At 42.3% G+C, this 21,932-nt stretch overlaps 1 protein-coding gene and 1 pseudogene across 1 annotated transcript; both read right to left on the bottom strand.

The window, feature by feature from the left end:
* Positions 1–18,998: 18,998 nt before the first annotated feature.
* Positions 18,999–19,455, bottom strand: LOC123055693 (dirigent protein 6-like). Its single transcript, XM_044479599.1, has 2 exons — positions 19,440–19,455; positions 18,999–19,354 (listed from the first exon to the last, which is right to left on the bottom strand). The coding sequence occupies exons 1-2, from the start codon at positions 19,453–19,455 to the stop codon at positions 18,999–19,001; spliced, it is 372 nt and encodes a 123-aa protein (XP_044335534.1).
* Positions 19,456–20,304: 849 nt separating this feature from the next.
* Positions 20,305–21,650, bottom strand: LOC123055692 (kinesin-like protein KIN-10B; annotated as a pseudogene).
* Between the last annotated feature and the right edge of the window lie 282 nt (positions 21,651–21,932).

The following is a 21,932-nucleotide window of genomic DNA, read 5'->3' as shown; positions in this document are numbered from 1 at the left end:
CAGGTCCTGGAGCCTGTGGGTTATGGGCCATCTCATCACTTGTAAACCTTGAACTCATAATCGGGGCAACTGATCCTTATCCAAACATCTAGCTTCCTAGCATTCTTAATTCCATCCAATTGTACCGTCTCTCTTCCTTCTATTGGTACCAAACTAAGACGTGATTACTCAGACTCATCACGGATTTACAATTGCTCCATATTACTAGCATTATATCTCCTTTATATCCAATAGTACTTCATCCCTTCATATTCTTGGGGTGTCCCACATATCGAGGCAAAACTCGTACTTATCTTGTTCGAAGTCCACTTCGTGGAATATCATTATCTTGTCCAGGGCTCAAGTGTCCTCACAGGGTACTACCACCCATGACATGCACAATTTCATCCATAGACCATATTTCTCATATCCTCGAAAATGGTCAAAATCTTTCTTCATAGAGTAACTACTCATAAAATCCAAATCAGTATCAACGATGCTAACTTTATTAATTCTCAAATTATTACAATCTCCTGCATTTCCATTACATGCCTCAACTCAACACCTGAATATAAAAGAATTGTTCCCACTACTACTACTATATTTCTCACAGACTCAAATATTTATCACAAGTTTCCTTCTCCTTGGGACAATCCCTGGCAAAGTGCCCTGCTTCATCACAACGGAAACATATTACTTCTGACAAGTCTCAAGGTTTCCTTGTGATTATAGAGCCTCCTGGGGTCCTCATCTTCCCTTTTGGGCAATCGTTGAAGTACTGCCATGAATCTTTGCACCTGAAACAGGTGATATGACGTAGGTCCTTCCTGGAATCCAATCTATTTCTCTTCCTGGACTTTTCCGTTCCAATCAGGGCTTCTATTTCCTGTGGGTCATACTCTACTTCCTTTGTCGGGAATTCTACTAGATCCCCATTCAAACAATTCTGGGAGATGTGTCCTTCTTATCCACATGAATAGCATGACTTGGTGCAAGGTTTAATTGGTTCTTCTTTGTGTGTGTCCTCCACCTCTTCCTCCATCACAGGTTCTTCTAAAATTTCCATGAGGGCTCCTTTCATTGCTTCTTTCTTTTGCTGGATGGTTCTTTGTACCAGGGGGTAAATGTGACACTGAGCAGGGTAGTGGGTAGTTCCTTCACACAAGAAACAAGTAATCTGCCTACTTGGGCATTCTTCAGCTGGGTGACTTCCTTCACAATTAGGGCATTCATCCTTGTGTTCTTTATGGTTGTGTCCTATTTCTCCACAAAGCTTGCATGCACGGGGTTTCTTCATATCATTTCCATAAGGCTTCAAATTCGGGGACACAAGACGAGACTTTAGCAAAGTCAACTTAAATTCCTTCCAAGTGGTTACTCCTTGCCATCCATTGATGGTTTGGCACATCATCCACCAAGTAGCGGCACCTCTTTCCAAGCACTGGAGAGCATGCTAGGCCATATCCTTTCCGGCCATAGAGTTATTCTTCATGTGATCTTCCATGTTCTGAATCCATCGGTCCGTATCCAATTGACTTAGCAGTCCAGAAAATATGAGTTCATCTCCATTCATCCTCTATTGGGTCCATTGGTTTTGGGATGAGATAAGAGAGATAGAGAGGGATACACACAATACAAACAATAGTTTTGAAAAGACATATTTTATTTTTGGCTGTCGGAAAAACGTCAAACAAATGACAGCTTACAATCGTCGCATCTAACGTAGGTATATAACAGGGGTTTGGTCTTCTAAAGGTCAATAAATCTTCAACGTCGCCAAACTCTTCAAGTCTTGTTCATGTCTCCGATGGCTTCTTCCGATTGTGCTTGTCCTTCTCAAGTTCTTTTGCCAGACCTCTCTGTTGACGCGAAGTCTCTCATGACGTCCTTTAATAATTCTAGAGTTGCATTCCAAACTTCTGGGTTTCAACATCCTTGGCATGAACCATGGTCCTACTGTCCTTCAGTTCCTGACGAATCTCCGGTATCTCGAGGTTTTGCTCCTCCAGCTAGGCTACTTTCAGCTTCTGGGTCTTGAGTTCTTCACGAAATTCTCCTTGTCAAATATGGCTTCCTGCAAGTCCATCTTAAATTTTTTGATGTAATACTTCAGATCCTGGTGATACACTAGCTAAGGTTAAAACTGTATCCTTTGCTGATAGATGCTCCATCGGCCTTCTACTATCCAATCCTTCCGACGAAATGCATGCTTAACTCAGTACAGTGATGATAGCACAAGCGAGCGATAACATCATGGATAGCCGTGTTTCTGCCCTTGTCATTGCCATGAGCTATCATTCCATAGTTGATATCTCCTGCCTAAGGGTTTTCTGACAAAAACATTGAGTTTTAACGCTCCATGTTCCAGTCTTTCTCCGACACACCTTGACCTCGGGTATTGACAACTTCAATAGTCTGACAAGTTCCATAAGGTAGCTTTCCTAGGTCATACCAATCTGGAAATTCTTCAGAGCCTTCAAATTCTCCTAGTCTTTAGAGTCTTCAACTATTGTAGTTTCCATTATTATGATGCACGGTAAAATCCTCTTCATTCCGAAGTGGTCTTAGTTGTCTGATATCTTGTACTTCTTGGAGTGGTCTCATCAGTTGAATCCTCGTGTGGTCAAAAGGGGAAAGGGGTATAGTCTAACTAAAAGGGAATATTTGATAAAATTCTGAAAAGAAGAGAGGTAAAAGATCTTTTTGAAAAATAAAGTTTTAGAGAAAATCTTTCCTATGGGCTTTCCAGTTTCTAGGGTCACGTCGTCAACATGTGCTCTAATACCATCTTGTAGCGACCCGACCCGAATAGATCAAGTCTCTGTGCTTAAGTGTCATCCCTGGATCAGTATGCTGACACACACAATACTCGAGGATTTATAACAGAGGTAAATCACATGTATGAAGTAACGTAAATACTTTTACCTCAATCCATATAGCGAAAGTAACAACAAAGTTGTGGATTCCCATCAACACCAACAGCAAAGCTGAGTGTAGACATCGTAACAATAACGTATCACTTACTCGTTGTAAGAATCCTACAACATGAGACGTTGCAACCATGTAGGTCAGTACATTGAATGTACTGGCAATTTCACACTGTAGAGCGATGCTAAATAATGGCTATCACTACATGCATATTTGGCTGGTGGAGACTCTAGGTTTAATTTTGCATAAAGCTAATTTTTTCCTACAACAAAGGAATGTATTTTATTTAAGTACAAAGTTTGTTGAAAACTATTGAGAAGGTAACCCCACCTCAATCCCAAATCATTAATAACCCAACAATTTCATTAAATAGAGTGATGAGATCAAATCAATAATTCAAGTATCAGATACTCAAGATGTCCATAACCGGGGACACGGCTAATCATGATTAGTTTGTAGGTTTGCGCACTTTTCACCAGAAGACTCAATCTCCTCCATTGAATTTCTCGCACTGCATGATGTTTGAGAAACGGATGACCGAGACATAGTCTTTTCGAAGAGGTCCCCTTAACCGATAGATTGGCCGGTCCACCTATAATCCCCTACATCTGCTAGCCCATCATGGAAAGGTTTCCCACAACTTACTCAACTATGCCAGAGCCCATAATGGCATGTGGCTGCACACGGAAGTTTTTAGCATGAATAATCTTATGATCCCTTTGAGCCTGGGTGGCGAACCATAGGATGATCACACGGGTACCCCGGGGTCTCCTTGGACAACACTGGATTCCCCAGGTGTCCGGGCAATCCACTGGTATCCCCAGGGTGCCCCAACCAATCCACCCAGATGTGTATTAAAGTGGACACCTTTAGTTAAACCTTAGTTAACAATAGTCTCTCACAACTTCCATTTCTCTCAAAACCAATCCACTTCTACGAGCATATCATATAAGCATAACGTAGTAACACCCAGGGATTTGAACATAAGACAGTAGGTTCCTACCTCATCAACTACTTCCCAATACCCACATGTTATCAAAACCTACTCATGCAATGTTTGAGGGTAAAACTAATGCATAAAAACTGGGTATGAAAAGTATGATCAAAGTGTGAACTTGCCTTGTACTGTTGATGAAGATGATTCACACTCATAACTCTTGATAGTTCTACTCGTCACACTCTAGTCAATCTATCGTGAGCAAGCAATAGTAACCACACATAAGCAATCAAACAAAAGAATCAAAGAAAAGATCTCAGAAAACTTCGAAAACAAGCAATTAACTCTTGCAACAGAAAACAATATCTAACAGTACCAAAATTGGGGGGATTTGGTATTATCAGAAAGTTTAGGTCAAGAGCTTCAATTAGCTTTGAAATCAAATTTTAAACTCTCAAAAATATGTTTAAGTTGTTTTACTGGATAGAGGGGATCATAACGAAGAAGTGGGCGTTGGTTTCGTTGGATTTGGATAAATGAGAAAAAATGTTGTGATAGTTTGAAAAACAGGGGCTAATCTATAAAATAAAACTAGCGAATAGGTCCCTGGCAGAAAAATTGTACCGAATTAATGTTCGCTACAGAGACCTAAGCGATGAAAGAGTTCGCTCTGGAGGCTTAACTAGCGAACGTTTGCTAAATAAAGAAAATGATTCGAAATAAAAAAACTAGGTCTAATCTCGGCCGTCTAAAACAAATAGGACGGCGGAGAAACGTCGGGGCTTACCGCGGCGGTGGTCGCCGGAGAAGACGGCGGCGGAGGCGGCGGTGATCGGGGTGGCAGCTCTGGCCGTCGAGGAGGGCAACGGAGAGGTCGGGGAGGGGCGGCGCGGCGAGGCGGATGCAGCGGTGGGGTCGGCGGCGCTCGTGGGCAGGCGAGGGCGAGTCCCACCCGGACACGGCGTCACCGGCGAGGCGTGCTGGAGCCGGACTCTCGTGTCAGGTAGGGGAAGACCCCGACAGGTGGGGTCCACCTGTCGGCGGCACGAGCGAAGCGGGTGCGGGCGAGCGGGTGCGGGCATGGCTGGGCCGAAAGGCCAGTGGGCCGGTCCGGTGAGGAGCAGTGCTGGGCTTCGGCTCGGCACTGTTCGGGAGTTTTTTTTATAAAACATTTTTCCAGACAACAAAAACAAGAAAAAAACCAAATATACTATAGGCATATAATATATCAACAGGATTCAGAAAAATATTTTCTATAACGTGAACATTTTCTTAGCGTCAAAAAAATCCTCAAAAATTTAAATAAAGCAATCAGTGCTACTGATTTATTAAAATCCAATAAAAATCATTTTAAAAATACCAAAATGATTTCAAATTTATTTCTCTCCAACTTTCTAATGTAGGGAATCATTTTACCCTAATTTCCATATATCTTATTTTTGGAGAAAAATAATTTGAATAAAACCCAAATAACTCCAAATTGAAAAATAATTTCAAAGGGACTTTAAATTTGATTCTTTTAAACTTCCAACTCATATTTCATACGTTTTGAAGAAGTCATTTTATCTTCTCTCATGAAAATCATTGAGTTGCAAAAAGTTTCTGAATTTGAAATATTTCCAATGAAATTCAAATATTTTCAAAAACCCTTTTCATTTTAAATGGAAGAAGTCATGTTATCTTCTCTCTAGGGTTTTATATTTGAAAATTATTTGAATTCCTGGAGATCAAAAAAGCAAGATGAAAGTTTGGGAAAGCCCTTTTATTCCCTCTCATTTAACTTTCATAAAGTTTCGAGTTTCACTCAATTTCACACAAGCAACCACACCACAATCAAACAATCAATCAAAACTATTTATTTAATATAACATTCCAAACTTTAGAATTTTGGGATATTACACCTACGAGTTTGTTTCCTATTGATCTTTGCTCCGTTACTTTTCCGCTGCTACTGTTACAATTGCTACAATACTACTACTGTTACTTTTGCCACCGTTACAGTTACTTCCATACTACTTTGCTACTAAATACTTTGCTGCAGATATTAAGTATTTCAGGTGTGGTTGAATTGACAACTCAGCTGCTAATACTCGAGAATATTCTTTGGCTCCCCTTGTGTCGAATAAATAAATTTGGGTTGAATACTCTACCCTCGAAAACTGTTGCGATCCCTTATACTTGTGGGTTATCAATGCACCGCTAGGTGAAAGGCCTGCTGCTGATACGTCTCCAACGTATCTATAATTTATGAAGTATTCATGTCAATATATTATCATTCTTGGATGTTTTATAATCATTTTATAGCGACTTTATATCATTTTTAGGGACTAACCTATTGACCTAGTGCCCAGTGGCAGTTGCTGTTTTTGCTTCTTTTTTACATCTCAGGAAATCAATATCAAACGGAGTCCACACCGTGAAACTTTTTGTGGATTTTTTATGGACCAGAAGACCATCGATGGGCTAGAGCAGCACCTGGGGGTGCCCTGAGGGGGACACAACCCACCAGGGTGCGCCTGGGGGCCCAGGCGCGCCCAGGTTGGTTGAGCCCACCTCGGTGGCCTCCCGCACCCCCTCTTTACCCTATAAATTCCCAAATGTTCAAAAAACCCTCGGGGTTAACCTAGATCAGAAGTTCCGCCGCCGCAAGGCTCTGTAGCCATCGAAAACCAATCTAGACCCCGTTCCAGCACCCTGCCGGAGGGGGGAATCATCTTCGGTGGCCATCTTCCTCATCCCGGTGGCCACCATGATGAGGAGGGAGTAGTCCATCCTTGGGGCTGATGGTTTGTACAAGTAGCTATGTGTTTAATCTCTCTCTCTCTCTCTCTCTCTCGTGTTCTTGAGATGTCACGATCTTGATGTATCGCGGGCTTTGTTAATATAGTCGGATCATATGGTGATTTCTCCTCTCTATCTTGTTGTGATGAATTCAGTTTTTCCCTTTGAGATTTCGTTGTTATCGGATTAAATTCTATTATGGATTTGAGAACACTTGATATATGTCTTGCAATTGAATACTCGTGGTGACAATGGGGTATCGTATTGATTTACTTGATATATGTTTTGGCACTCAACTTGCGGATTCCCGAGTTGACATTGGGGTAATCTATGCATAGGGGTTGATGCACGTTCTTGTCTTTGTTTCTCTGGTAGAAATCTTCGGGCACTCTTTGAAGTTCTTTGTCTTGGATTGAATATTATGAATCTGAATTTGCTTTGGTGTTATTTTAGTACGAACTCTTGGTTAGATCGATCGGAAAGAATAGCTTCGTGTTATTTTAGTACGAACTCTAGGATAGATTGATCAGAAATAATAGCTTTGAGGTGGTTTCGTACCCTACAAACAATTCCGTCTTATGTTCTCCGCTAGATAGGAACTTTGGAGTGATTCTTCGTTGCATGTTGAGGGACGGTTATATGATCCAATTATATTAACACTGTTGAGAGATTGCACTAGTGAAAGCACGGACCCTAGGCCTCATTTTCAAGCATTGCAATATCCTTTTTGTGCTCATTTACTATTTGCTACCTTGCTATTTTTATTTATTCAGATGATAAAAATATATTTCTACCATCAATATTACACTTTTATCACCATCTCTTTGCCGAACTAGTGCACCTATACATTTTTCCGTTGTATTGGATGTGTTGGGGACACAAGAGATTTCTTGTATTTGGTTGTAGGGTCGTTTGAGAGAGACCATCTTCATCCTACACCTCTCACGGATTGATAAACCTTAGGTCATCCACTTGAGGGAAAATTGCTACTGTCCTACAAAACTCTAAGCTTGGAGGCCCAACACGTGTCTCCAATAATAAAGTTGTGTAGTAGACATCAAGCTAATTTCTGGCGCCGTTGTCGGGGAGGTGAGTGATTGATGGTATATCTTTAGATCTTGCAATCGAATCTTTTAGTTTCTTGTTTATCACTAGTTTGGTTTATAAAAGAGAACTACAAAAAAAATGGAATTGAGGTTGCATCATATTATTGATCTTTATAATGTCTTTCGTGAAAATTATGGAAAGGAAAATTGTGCTCAATTGATAGAGGAAGAATTCTATAAAATGTTTGACAAAAAATCTTTGAATGATGAGCATGATCACAATATTGCTGGTATGAACTCTTTGAATATCCATGATGCTAATGATATGCAAAGCCATAAGCTTGGGGATGCTATGTTTGATGAAGATGATATATTTAGTCCCCCAAGATTTGATGTGCAAATTTGTTATAATGATTGCATGCCTCCTATTTATGATGATTATATTGATGAAAGTGGATTTGGAGAGGACATGACATTATTTAATGATGAATCCACTATTTTGGAAGAGGTTTCAATTGACTATGGCAACAAAGTTGCTATCTATGATGATTATGGTGATGACACGTATGCTATAAAGAATAATGATCACCATGAAACTTGTCATCATGATTTTAATTTTCAATCACATGATAGCTATTTTGTTGAGTTTGCTCCCACTACTATTGACGAGAAGGAATTTGCTTATGTGGAGAGTAATAAATTTTTATGCATGTGGATCATGAAAATAATGCTTCATGTGATAGTTATATTGTTGAGTTCATTCATGATGCTACTAAAAATTATTATGAGGGAGGAACTTATGCTTGTAGGAATTGCAATAATATCAAGTTTCCTCTCTATGTGTTGAAAATCTTGAAGTTGTGGTTGTTTTGCCTTCCTATGCTAGTTGATTCTTGTTCCCATAAATTGTTTGATCACAAAATCCCTACGCATAGGAAGTGGGTTAGGCTTAAATGTTCTTGCCATGTGCTTCATGATGCTCTCTTTGTGTTTCAATTCTTATCTTTTATGCGAGCATCATTGAAATCATCATGCCTAGCTTAAAAGGCATTAAATAAAAGCGCTTGTTGGGAGACAACCCAACACTTTTACCTACTGTTTTTGTGTGTTCACATTATTAGGCTACTGTACTAATCATGTTTTATTGCTTTTGTTTCAATAAAGTGCCAAGTAAGACCTTTGGGATGGCTTACGGTGATAGTTGATTTGATCTTGCTGAAAAACAGAAACTTTTGCACTCAGGAAAATAATTATCATATTTAACTGAAGCATGATAAAATGCTGATTCTTTTTAGAGGAGATTAATAGACAAATTCCCCAAGCTTTCCTATTTTTTCAGAATTTTTGAAGTAAAAGAAGTATGGTTGGAGTACAGATTATTACAGACTGTTCTGTTTTTGACAGATTCTGTTTTCAATGCATAGTTTGCTTGTTTTCTAGTTTCCATGGCTTATGTTGCCCAATATAAATTGGGTAAATGATATGCTAAAGTAGGCATTGTTTCAGAACAATTATGAATCTTGTCTTTGACAGTACCAAAAGTGAAACGGTTTGCTCTTTATCATACTAACCTATCTCACAAAGTTCCGTTAAGTTTTGTGTGATTGAAGTTTACATGTTTTGGGTGAGATGTCGATATGAGGAGAATAAGGAGTGACAAGACCCTAAGCTTGGGGATGCACAAGGCACCCCAAGTTAATATTCAAGGAAGATCCAAGCAACTAAGCTTGGGGATGCCCCGGAAGGCATCCCCTCTTTCGTCTCCAACATTATCGGTAACCTCACTTGGAGCTATGTTTTCATTCGTCACATGATATGTGTTTTGCTTGGAGCGTCAATTTTTTTGGTTAGGATTTGCTTGCTGATTTAGAATAATGTTTTTCATCTTTTATTTCAATAAAATAGGCAATGATAGCCTTGGCCATGCTTATTTTGCGAGTATACATGTTGCTGTTTGAAAACAGAAAGTTTACCGTTGTTGCAAAAATTCCCTAGAAAAGTCAGAATGTGATAAAATGTTGAAACTTTTTTGCAAAATAAGCTCTGGTAAATTTTCTACAGTGTGGTAAATTTTCATAATCTTTAGAGTTTAAGAAGTATTGATACTCTTGCATTCTTTACAGACTGTACTGTTTTGGCATATTGCTCTTTTGTTTGCTTGTTTAATGATCCTATTTGAGGATAGGAGTATTAAATATGCAGAGGCATTTAGTATGCAATGTTGAATAATAATTTTAGTGATTTGCTACAGTAGATAATGATAAGATTTTTGCATTGGTTTATACTAACTTATCTCACGAGTTCTTGTTGAGTTTTGTGTGGACGAAGCTTTTGAGATTTAGGAAAACCGTGATATGAGAGGAATTAAGGAGACACAAAAGCTCAAGCTTGAGGCTGCCCAAGGCACCCCAAGATAATATTTCAAGAAGCCTCAAGCATCTAAGCTTGGGGATGCCCCGGTAGGCATCCCACCTTTCTTCTTCAACAATTATCGGTTAGTATCGGTTGAGCCTAAGTTTTTACTTCTTCACATGGTGTGTGCTATTCTTGGAATGTCGTTTTTTTGTTTGCTTGTTTTTTTAATAAAATACTTAGATCTGAAAGTTTTTAAATAAAATAGAGTCCTCAAATAGTTGCCAGGGAGGCTAGGTAAGCGGCATTCACATCCCGTCAACGAAGCTCGTTTCTATGGAATTGGTCTAGTGCTTCACTTATATCTTTTTGAGCATGGTGTGCTTTAGTATTTTTGAAGAAATTCGCTCTTGCTTCACTTAAATTAATTTGAGAGAAAGAAATATTATGCTCATGATGTTCATTTATATCTTTTTCGAGTAGCTTGTCATTTACTCTTGTGCTTCACTTATATCTTACGAGTAAATTGTTGAATAAACTGAATGTCATGAAGTTGAAATCATATCATGCCTAGTGGTAGCTTCACATTGGGTTCAGAAAAGTGAAATCTTTTGAGGCTTGACAATCACAATATTGGTCATACAAGCAATTTTTGTGATTGTGAGCCCCCATCAAAATATTATATGCCAAAACTGTTGACATTGGACAAGGAAGACAACGTAATGGTTTATGTTTGTTCATATTCACATAGAAGTTATATTGTCATAGATCCTTCAACATGTGGTGCTTGCCCCCCATCTTTGCTAGCCAAAAATTCCGCACCAAGTAGAGATACTACTTGTGCATCCAAAAACCCTTAAACCAAAATCTTATTTTCAAGAGTCCACCATACCTACCTAAGGATTGAATAAGATCCTTCAAGTAAGTTGTCATCGGTGCAATAAGGCAATAAAAATTGCCTCAAAAAGTGTTAGATCATTTAGTGTAAGAGAAAATTGAGCGTTGTGCGAACTTGTGATGGCAAAGAATAAAAGCGTCAGACTGCATAATAAATGTTGTTATCATAAGGGGCAATATAACGTGACGTTCTTTTGCACTAAGGGGTTGAGCATACAAACAAATAAGTGCATGGCAACCTCTGCTTCCCTCTGCGAAGGGCCTATCTTTTACTTTTCAGTATTTACTTTTATGCAAAGAGTCAAAGTTTTTCTCTCTATTCCTTTTTATTTTTCTCTTTTGGCAAGCATCATGTGGTGAGGAAAGATCTAGGCACATATATCCAGTTGGATATGGGTAGCATGAGTTATTATTCTTGACATCACCCTTGAGGTGAATACGTTGGGAGGCGAAATTATAAGCCCGTATCTTTCTATGTGTCCGGTTGAAACGTTTTGCTCATGTGTATGCGGTGAGTGTTAGCAATCATAGAAGACTATATGATGGTTGAGTATGTGGAGCTCTTACTTAAACTATGTTGAATAAGTTGAGTTGCAATTGCTTGGTGACTGAGAACATAGGTTGTTGAGTTTCAAGAGAATTCATTGTTTGAACCTTAACATGTGAAGTAGTTGCTACTTTAAACATGAGAAATTTTATAAGAAAGAGTTGTTGTCATGATGCTAGGAAAAGTGATTGAAATTATCATTGATCAAACTTATGCACTTTGCTAGCATTCACACTTCAAAAATTATTTCTTTTATCTTTTACCTACTCGAGGACGAGTAGGAATTAAGCTTGGGGATGTTGATACGTCTCCAACGTATCTATAATTTATGAAGTATTCATGCCAATATATTATCATTCTGGACATTTTACAATCATTTTATAGCAACTTTATATCATTTTTGGGACTAAACTATTGACCCAGTGCCCAGTGCCAGTTGCTGTTTTTTGCTTGTTTTTTACATCGTAGGAAATCAATATCAAACGGAGTCCAAACACCGCGAAACTTTTTTTGGATTTTTTATGGACCAGAAGACCACCAATGGGCCAGAGCAGCACCTGGGGGGTGCCCCGAGGGGGGGCACAACCCACCAGGGCGCCCCTGGGGGCCCAGGCGCGCCCAGGTGGGTTGTGCCCACCTTGATGGCCTCCTGCACCCCCTCTTTACCCTATAAATTCCCAAATATTCCGAAAACCCTCGGGTTAACCTAGATCAGAAGTTCTGCCGCCGTAAGGCTTTGTAGCCACCGAAAACCAATCTAGACCACGTGTCGGCACCCTGCCGGAGGGGGGAATCATCTCCGGTGGCCATCTTCATCATCCCGGCGGCCACCATGATGAGGAGGGAGTAGTCCACCCTCGGGGCTGAGGGTTTGTACCAGTAGCTGTGTGTTTAATCCCTCTCTCTCTCTCTTTCTCTCTCTTGTGTTCTTAAGATGTCACGATCTTGATGTATCACGGGCTTTGTTAATATAGTCGGATCATATGGTCTTTTCCCCTCTCTATCTTGTTGTGATGAATTGAGTTTTTCCCTTTGAGATTTCGTTGTTATCGGATTGAATACTTTTATGGACTTGAGAACACTTGATATATGTCTTGCAATTGAATACTCGTGGTGACAATGGGGTATCGTATTGATTCACTTGATATATGTTTTGGCACTCAACTCGCGGATTCCCAAGGTGACATTTGGTAATCTATGCATAGGGGTTGATGCATGTTCTTGTCTTTGTTTCTCCGGTAGAAATCTTGGGGCACTCTTTGAAGTTCTTTATGTTGGATTGAATATTATGAATCTGAATTTGGTTTGGTGTTATTTTAGTACGAACTCTTGGTTAGACCGATCGGAAAGAATTGCTTCGTGTTATTTTAGTACGAACTCTTGGATAGATTGATCGGAAAAAATAGCTTTGAGGGGGTTTCGTACCCTACAAACAATTCTGTCTTATGTTCTCCGCTAGATAGGAACTTTGTAGTGATTCTTTGTTCCACGTTGAGGGACGGTTATATGATCCAATTATATTAGCACTGCTGAGAGATTGCACTAGTGAAAGCACGGACCGTAGGCCTCATTTTCAAGCATTGCAATACCCTTTTTGTGCCCATTTACTATTTGCTACCTTGCTATTTTTATCTATTCATATTATAAAAATATATTTCTACCATCAATATTACAATTTTATCACCATCTCTTCGCCGAACTAGTGCACCTATAGAATTTGCCATTGTATTGGGTGTGTTGGGGACACAAGAGATTTCTTGTATTTGGTTGCAGGGTCGTTTGAGAGAGACCATCTTCATCCTCGATCTGAATGTCTTGCAAGCTCGATCTGATGACTACTCGATAGTTCAGTGTGCCATGCTTTACGGCTTAGAATCGGGACTTCAAAGACGTTTTGAACGTCATGGACCATATGAGATGTTCCAGGAGTTGAAGTTAATATTTCAAGAAAATGCCCGAGTTGAGAGATATGAAGTCTCCAACAAGCTCTATAGTTGCAAGATGGAGGAGAACAGTTCTGTCAATGAACACATACTCAAAATGTCTGGGTATCATAATCACTTGACTCAGCTGGGAGTTAATCTTCCAGATGATAGTGTTATTAACAGAGTTCTTCAATCACTGCCAACAAGCTACAAAGGCTTCGTGATGAACTATAATATGCAAGGGACGGAAAAGACAATTCCCGAGCTCTTCGCAATGCTCAAAGCTGTGGAGGTAGAAATCAAGAAGGAGCATCAAGTGTTGATTGTTAACAAGACCACTAGTTTCAAGAAAAATGGCAAGGGAAAGAAGGGGAACTTCAAGAAGAATGCCAAACAAGTTGCCACTCCCGGGAAGAAACCCAAAGTTGGACCCAAGCCTGAAACTAAGTGCTTCTACTTCAAAGGGACTGGCCACTGGAAGCGGAACGGCCCCAAGTATTGGGTGGATAAGAAGGATGGCAAAGTGAACAAAGGTATATTTGATATACATGTTATTGATGTGTACCTTACTAATGCTCGTAGTAGTGCCTGGGTATTTGATACTGGTTTGGTTGCTCATATTTGTATCTCAAAACAGGGGCTGCGGATTAAACGAAGATTGGCTAAGGACGAGGTGACGATGCGCGTCGGGAATGGTTCCAAGGTCAATGTGATCGCCGTCGGCACGCTACCTCTACATCTACCTTCGGGATTAGTTTTAGACCTGAATAATTGTTATTTGGTGCCAGCGTTGAGCATGAACATTATATCTGGATCTTATTTAGTGTGAGACGGTTATTCATTTAAATCAGAGAATAATGGTTGTTCTATTTATATGAGTAGTCTCTTTTATGGTCATGCACCCTTGAAGAGCGTTCTATTTCTGTTGAATCTCAATTGTGGTGATACACATATTCATAATATTGATGCCAAAAGATGCAAAGTTGATAATGATAGTGCAACATATTTGTGGCACTGCCGTTTAGTCCATATTGGTGTAAAGTGCATGAAGAAACTCGCGGTTGAGGGTTTGTACCAGTAGCTGTGTGTTTAATCTCTCTCTCTCTCTCGTGTTCTTGAGATGTCACGATCTTGATGTATCGCGGGCTTTGTTAATATAGTCGGATCATATGGTCTTTTCCCCTCTCTATCTTGTTGTGATGAATTGAGTTTTTCCCTTTGAGATTTCGTTGTTATCGGATTGAATACTTTTATGGACTTGAGAACACTAGATATATGTCTTGCAATTGAATACTTGTGGTGACAACGGGGTATCGTATTGATTCACTTGATATATGTTTTGGCACTCAACTCGCGGATTCCCGAGGTGACATTGGGGTAATCTATGCATAGGGGTTGATGCATGTTCTTGTCTTTGTTTCTCCGGTAGAAATCTTGGGGCACTCTTTGAAGTTCTTTCTGTTGGATTGAATATTACGAATCTGAATTTGCTTTGGTGTTATTTTAGTACGAACTCTTGGTTAGATCGATCGGAAAGAATTGCTTCGTGTTATTTTCGTACGAACTCTAGGATAGATTGATCGGAAAGAATAGCTTTGAGTTGGTTTCGTACCCTACAAACAATTCCGTCTTATGTTCTCCGCTAGATAGGAACTTTGTAGTGATTCTTCGTTCCACGTTGAGGGACGGTTATATGATCCAATTATATTAGCACTGTTGAGAGATTGCACTAGTGAAAGCACGGACCGTAGGCCTCATTTTCAAGCATTGCAATACCCTTTTTGTGCCCGTTTACTATTTGCTACCTTGCTGTTTTTATCTATTCATATTATAAAAATATATTTCTACCATCAATATTACAATTTTATCACCATCTCTTCGCCGAACTAGTGCACCTATACAATTTGCCATTGTATTGGGTGTGTTGGGGACACAAGAGATTTCTTGTATTTGGTTGCAGGGTCGTTTGAGAGAGACCATCTTCATCCTCGATCTGAATGTCTTGCAAGATCGATCTGATGACTACTCGATAGTTCAGTGTGCCATGCTTTACGGCTTAGAATCGGGACTTCAAAGACGTTTTGAACGTCATGGACCATATGAGATGTTCCAGGAGTTGAAGTTAATATTTCAAGAAAATGCCCGAGTTGAGAGATATGAAGTCTCCAACAAGTTCTATAGTTGCAAGATGGAGGAGAACAGTTCTGTCAATGAACACATACTCAGAATGTTTGGGTATCATAATCACTTGACTCAGCTGGGAGTTAATCTTCCAGATGATAGTGTTATTAACAGAGTTCTTCAATCACTGCCAACAAGCTACAAAGGCTTCGTGATGAACTATAATATGCAAGGGACGGAAAAGACAATTCCCTAGCTCTTCGCAATGCTCAAAGCTGTGGAGGTAGAAATCAACAAGGAGCATCAAGTGTTGATGGTTAACAAGACCACTAGTTTCAAGAAAAATGGCAAGGGAAAGAAGGGGAACTTCAAGAAGAATGCCAAGAAAGTTGCCACTCCCAGGAAGAAACCCAAAGTTGGACCCAAGGCTGAAACTGAGTGCTTCTACTGCAAAGGGACTGGCCACTGGAAGCGGAACGGCCCCAAGTATTTGGCGGATAAGAAGGATGGCAAAGTGAACAAAGGTATATTTGATATACATGTTATTGATGTGTACCTTGCTAATGCTCGTAGTAGTGCATGGGTATTTGATACTAGTTCGGTTGCTCATATTTGTATCTCAAAACAGGGGCTACGGATTAAATGAAGATTGGCTAAGGACGAGGTGACGATGCGCGTCGGGAATGGTTCCAAGGTCAATGTGATCACCGTCGGCACGCAACCTCTACATCTACCTTCGGGATTGGTTTTAGACCTGAATAATTGTTATTTGGTGCCAGCGTTGAGCATGAACATTATATCTGGATCTTGTTTAGTGCGAGACGGTTATTCATTTAAATGAGAGAATAATGGTTGTTCTATTTATATGAGTAATATCTTTTATGGTCATGCACCCTTGAAGAGTGGTCTATTTCTGTTGAATCTCGATTGTGGTGATACACATATTCATAATATTGATGCCAAAAGATGCAAAGTTGATAATGATAGTGCAACATAGTTGTGGCACTGCCGTTTAGGTCATATTTGGTATAAAGTGCATGAAGAAACTTCATGCAGATGGGCTTTTGGAATCACTTGATTATGAATCATTTGCTACTTTCAAACCATGCCTCATGCGCAAGATGACTAAAACTCCGTTCCCCGGAACAATGGAGCAAGCCAATGACTTATTGAAAATAATACCTACCAATGTATACGGTCCGATGAGTGCTGAGGCACGCGGCGGGTATCGTTATTTTCTGACCTTTACAGATGATTTGAGCAGATATGGGTATATCTACTTAATGAAACTCAAGTATGAAACATTTGAAAAGTTCAAAGAATTTCAGAGTGAAGTGAAGAATCATCGTAACAAGAAAATAAAGTTTCTACGATCTGAACGCGGAGGCGAATATTCGAGTTACGAGTTGGGCCTTCATTTAAAACAATGTGGAATAGTTTCACAACTCACGCCACTTGGAACACCATAGTGTAATGGTGTGTCCGAACGTCTTAAACGTACTTTATTAGATATGGTGCTATCTATGATGTCTCTTACCGATTTACCATTATCGTTTTGGGGTTATGCATTGGAGGCAGTTGCATTCACGTTAAATAGGGCACCGTCTAAATCCGTTCAAACGACACCGTATGAACTGTGGTTTGACAAGAAACCTAAGCTGTCGTTTCTTAAAGTTTGGGGTTGCGACACTTATGTCAAAAGGCTTCAGCCTGATAAGCTTGAACCCAAATCGGAGAAGTGCGTCTTCGTAGGATACCCTACAAAACAATTGGGTACACCTTCTACCACAAATCCGAAGGCAAGATCTTTGTTGCTAAGAATGGAACTTTCTAGAGAAGGAATTTCTCTCGAAAGAAGTGAGTGGGAGGAAAGTAGAACTTGATGAGGTAATTATACCTTCTCTCGAATTGGAAGATAGCTCATCACAGAAAACCGTTCCCGTGGTGCCTACCCCAAATAGAGAGGAAGCTAATGATGATGATCATGAAACTTCAGATCAAGTTACTACTGAACCTCGTAGGTCAACTAGAGCACGATCCGCACCAGAGTGATACGGTAATCCTGTTCTGGAAGTCACGTTACTAGACCATGACAAACATACGAACTATGAAGAAGCTATGATGAGCCCAGATTCCGATAAATGGCTCGAGGCCATGAAATATGAGATAGGATCCATGTATGAGAACAAAGTGTGAATTTTGGTCGACTTGCCCGATGATCGGTGAGCCACAGAGAATAAATGGATCTTTAAGAAGAAGACTGACGTTGATGGTAATGTTACTGTCTACAAAGCTCGACTTGTCGCAAAAGGTTTTCGACGAGTTTAAGGACTTGACTACGATGAGACTTTCTCACCCATAGCGATGTTTAAGTCTGTCCGAATCATGTTAGCCTTTGCCGCATTTTATGTTTATGAAATCTGGCAAATGGACGTCAAAATTGCATTCCTTAATGGATTTCTTAAAGGGTTGTATATGATGCAACCAGAAGGTTTTGTCGATCCTAAAGGTGCTAACAAAGTGTGCAAGCTCCAGTGATCCATCTATGGACTGGTGCAAGCATCTCGGAGTTGGAATATACGCTTTGATGAGGTGATCAAAGCATATGGTTTTATACAGACTTTCGGAGAAGTCTGTATTTACAAGAAAGTGAGTGGGAGCTCTATAGCATTTCTAATATTATATGTGGATGACATATTGTTGATTGGAAATGCTGTACAATTTCTGGATAGCATAAAATGATACTTGAATAAGTGTTTTTCAATGAAACACCTAAGTGAAGCTGCTTATATATCGCAATCATGCCCTCACCTCATGCCATCGCTCGATTTATGCCGCCTAAGGTGTCATTTCCTCATCGGTGGCAGGACTAGTGCCATGAGCCCGGTCGCCTCCTCAGTGTGGAATATGTCTCCTACCTTGGTGATTGTGCTCATTCCAATCTCTCGGGAACCGCCGCCAAAGCTCGCAACTGCAACAAACATATCGTCGAGGGCCTCTCAAGATGCCCACACTGTTGACACTACGCACCTCTATTGAGCCACGCCTCTTCTACTAGCCCTTCCACACGAGAACACCATAACCGACGCCCTCTCATTAAACAAGGTGTTGCCTTAAATGTGCCGGGGGATCCGACCGTACCCACATTGCACACCGTTGCGTAACTGCAACCGTGTGAATATTGTGTCTCGTTTCAAATGGGTCATCTGAAATGTTCCCTGACTAATATGTTATGGTGGAGAGATGATTTTTGGTGAGACTATATGTGACACGGACAAACTTAATATGTAAAAAATTCTCTAGAAGAGATACCTCTCCTAAACTAACACTTACAAACCAATCAGTCTTGCTAAACAGTAAAGATATGAATAAGAGTGCGGAGCATTTCACATACTTATGGGCGTATGCGACAATGATACACAACCATAAAACCCATCACACACACACCAGAAAAAATATGGAAAAGCATAGACAACATCAACCCCTCATTCACACACGAGCTTTCGTTCACACACACAGGGCATGCATGTTGTACCGACGTAGCACTCGTAGAGCTTGATGTCCATCTGCAGGCGGAAGTAGTAGAGGCCCTCGATGGCATCGGTGCGGATGGTTGCGATGCCGAGCGCCACAAAGAAGTCGCCGGTGCCGCCGACGACGGAGAAGTCCCGCGTGGCGTCGCCCATGAAGTCGGCGCCGACGAGGTTGAGCGTGCCCTTGTTTGCGGTCGAGTTGAAGACGATGGAAAAGCCGAACCAGGAGGTCAGCAACTCCTGCTTATCGTAGAAGTAGAACCCCTGCGCGCGTGCCGCCGGCTCCTCCCTGTTAATCAGTGTAAATTCTAGAGAATCATGTAACTAAGGATAGACATTTATTAATGTAATCGTAGATTGATCCTAATAGGATCCTGTGTATCACAATGTAACCTTGGCGATCAAGCATCGTCCAGTATATATACATGGCAATGCCCAAGGGGCAAATCACGGCAAAACTTTCCTTCTGACTTCTGGTTTCCATGGAGGAGGAGCCGGTGCCATCGGTTACGCTGGCGCTGCCCGGAGGGGACGGTGCCGTTAGGGTCGTCAGCAGGATCTACCCCCTTCTGCCGCGACAATAGCGACAACTCCTGCCATGGGAACCTCGTTGTTCCTCGTCGCCGCCGCGCGTGACCGTCGCCCCCGTGCCTCGGGGACCGGCGCCTGCGCCGTCCTCTCATTCACCCCCGTCGCCGCCGCAGCTCCCACCCCTTCGTCTTCGTCCCAAGGGAGGGCCGCCACCTGGCAGCGAAAGGAAGAGGCAGCAGCCATTGCACCAGCAACAGCAATAGAAGTCGAGGAGTTACAATCATCACAAGGCATGGAAATCGATGCTCCATCGATAGATGAGGGATTTGATAAAACAAGCGATGCTTTAGATACTGTGACATCTGAAGTACAGAAGGTGGTCTCAAGTGGTACGGCAATCGATGCCCCATCTACAGATGAGGGATTTGATATAACAAGTGATGCTTTAGATACCGTATCATCTGAAATACAGAAGGTGGTCTCAAGTGGTATGGCGGAAGAGGACCATTCATCGTCAAGTCTGGATGCAGCGAGTTCGTGTACCATTGACTTCCTCGACCTCACAAACTATGTGGACCCCAAGCAGAAGACCGGCGGTGGAGCAGCCGCTCTGTCGAGCGGCAACAAGTCCATGTACACCTTGATGAATGTCGTGCAAGCGCTCAACAGCAACCAGAGCTTCGTGGCATACAGGCAGAGCAAGGTTACACGTATTCTACAAGACTTTCTATGCAAGATGAGCTGGGTTGTGGTGATCGCCTGCTTGGAAGAAGTTTCCTGCCAAGATGCGGTTTCTACTTTCAGCTTGGCCGCTCGCTCGAGTCAAGTGGCCACTCAAGTGGCAAACGAACAATGCCGCAGATCCACGAGTGAGCAAGTTAACGTCTACCCTTTTGAAACTTGTGACACTCGCGGATCTGCGGCATTGTTCGTTAGCCACTTGAGTGGTCACTTGACTCAAGCGTGCGGCCAAGCTGAGAGTAAAAACCGCATCTTGACAGTAAACTTCTTCCAAGCAGGCGATCACCACAGCCCCGCTCGTCTTGCATAGAGAGTCTTGCAGAATACGTGTAACTTTGCTCTGCGTGTATGGCATGAAGCTCTGGTTGCTGTTGAGTGCTTGCACGACATTCATCAAGGTGTACATGGAGTTGTTGCGGCTGCTCCACCCGGTCTTTTGCTTGGGGTCCACATAGTCTGTGAGGCTGAGGAAGTTGATCTTGGCCACAACACGCTCTTTGCCGTCCTGGTCAGAGCTCGATATGTGAATGATCAGGCCTTGGTGCCCTCTGGTCTGTAGCTGGGTGGAGGAAGCTTTAGCGGGCTGCGGCTGGGTAGAAAATGGTTTAGTGGGTTGCTGCTGGGTAGAAGGTTTAGTGGGCTGCTGCTTGTCCTGGTTCTCATCGAAACAACCCAGATGCGCGAAATCCTCAATGGACTTGACATGAACCTTGGAGAGGCCCTTGAGATGGGTCTTCCTCTATGCATCCTCCAGCACCAGAACCTCCTGGTCCTTGGGCTCCAGTAGATCGAAGACGTGGGTGTCCTGCACCAGAGACCCTTACGGCGCCGCCAATGGACGCCGTGAACTGGAGGATCTCCTCCATGGCGATGGTGACCAGGCCCGCCTGGTCCTGCGACCCCTTGAAGAGGTGGTCTTTGGCGGCGGCGCCGCCGCAGGCCACGACGCATGCGTTGCCGCTGCTGCTGCCGGCGGTGGTGGCTTGGTGGTGCAGGTGGTTGGCGAGGATGGGCTGCAGCTCGTGGAGGAAGACGTGGTGGTTGTCCTCGTCCTGCAGGTAGCACCAGTCGAGCCTGTGCTCCTCCTTGCGCTGCCCGGCGGCGGCCCTCCCTTGGGACGAAGACGAAGGGGTGGGAGCTGCGGCGGCGCCGGCGCGGGGGCGACGGCCACGCGCGGCGGCGGCCGGCGACCTGGAACAGCGAGGTCCCCGCGGCAGGAGCTGGCGCTGTCGTCGCGGCAGAAGGAGGGCAGATCCTGGCGACGACCCTGACGGCGCCGTCCCCTCCGGGCAGCGCCGGCGCAACCGATGGCACCGCCTCCTCCTCCATGGAAACCAGAAGTCAGAAGGAAAGTTTTGCCGTGATTTTATATACTGGACGATGCTTGATCGCCAAGGTTACATTGTGATACACAGGATCCTATTAGGATCAATTTATGATTACATCAATAAATGTACTAGGATTTACACTGATTAACACTCCCCGGCCAGGCGCAGCGCCCTCCCCACCGTCATGGGGTGGTTGAACACCATCAGCGCGCCGAAGTAGGTGCTGTTCTTCCAGTAAGTCGTGGCCAGCACCGTCGGCTTGGTGGCCGCCGCCGTCGCGTTGGCC

The sequence above is a fragment of the Triticum aestivum genome, chromosome 2D (assembly GCF_018294505.1).
Source record: "Triticum aestivum cultivar Chinese Spring chromosome 2D, IWGSC CS RefSeq v2.1, whole genome shotgun sequence".
NCBI classification, from domain to species: Eukaryota; Viridiplantae; Streptophyta; class Magnoliopsida; order Poales; family Poaceae; genus Triticum; species Triticum aestivum.
The sequence above is the reverse complement of the archived record's forward strand: the minus strand, read 5'-3'. Positions and strand labels throughout refer to the sequence as shown.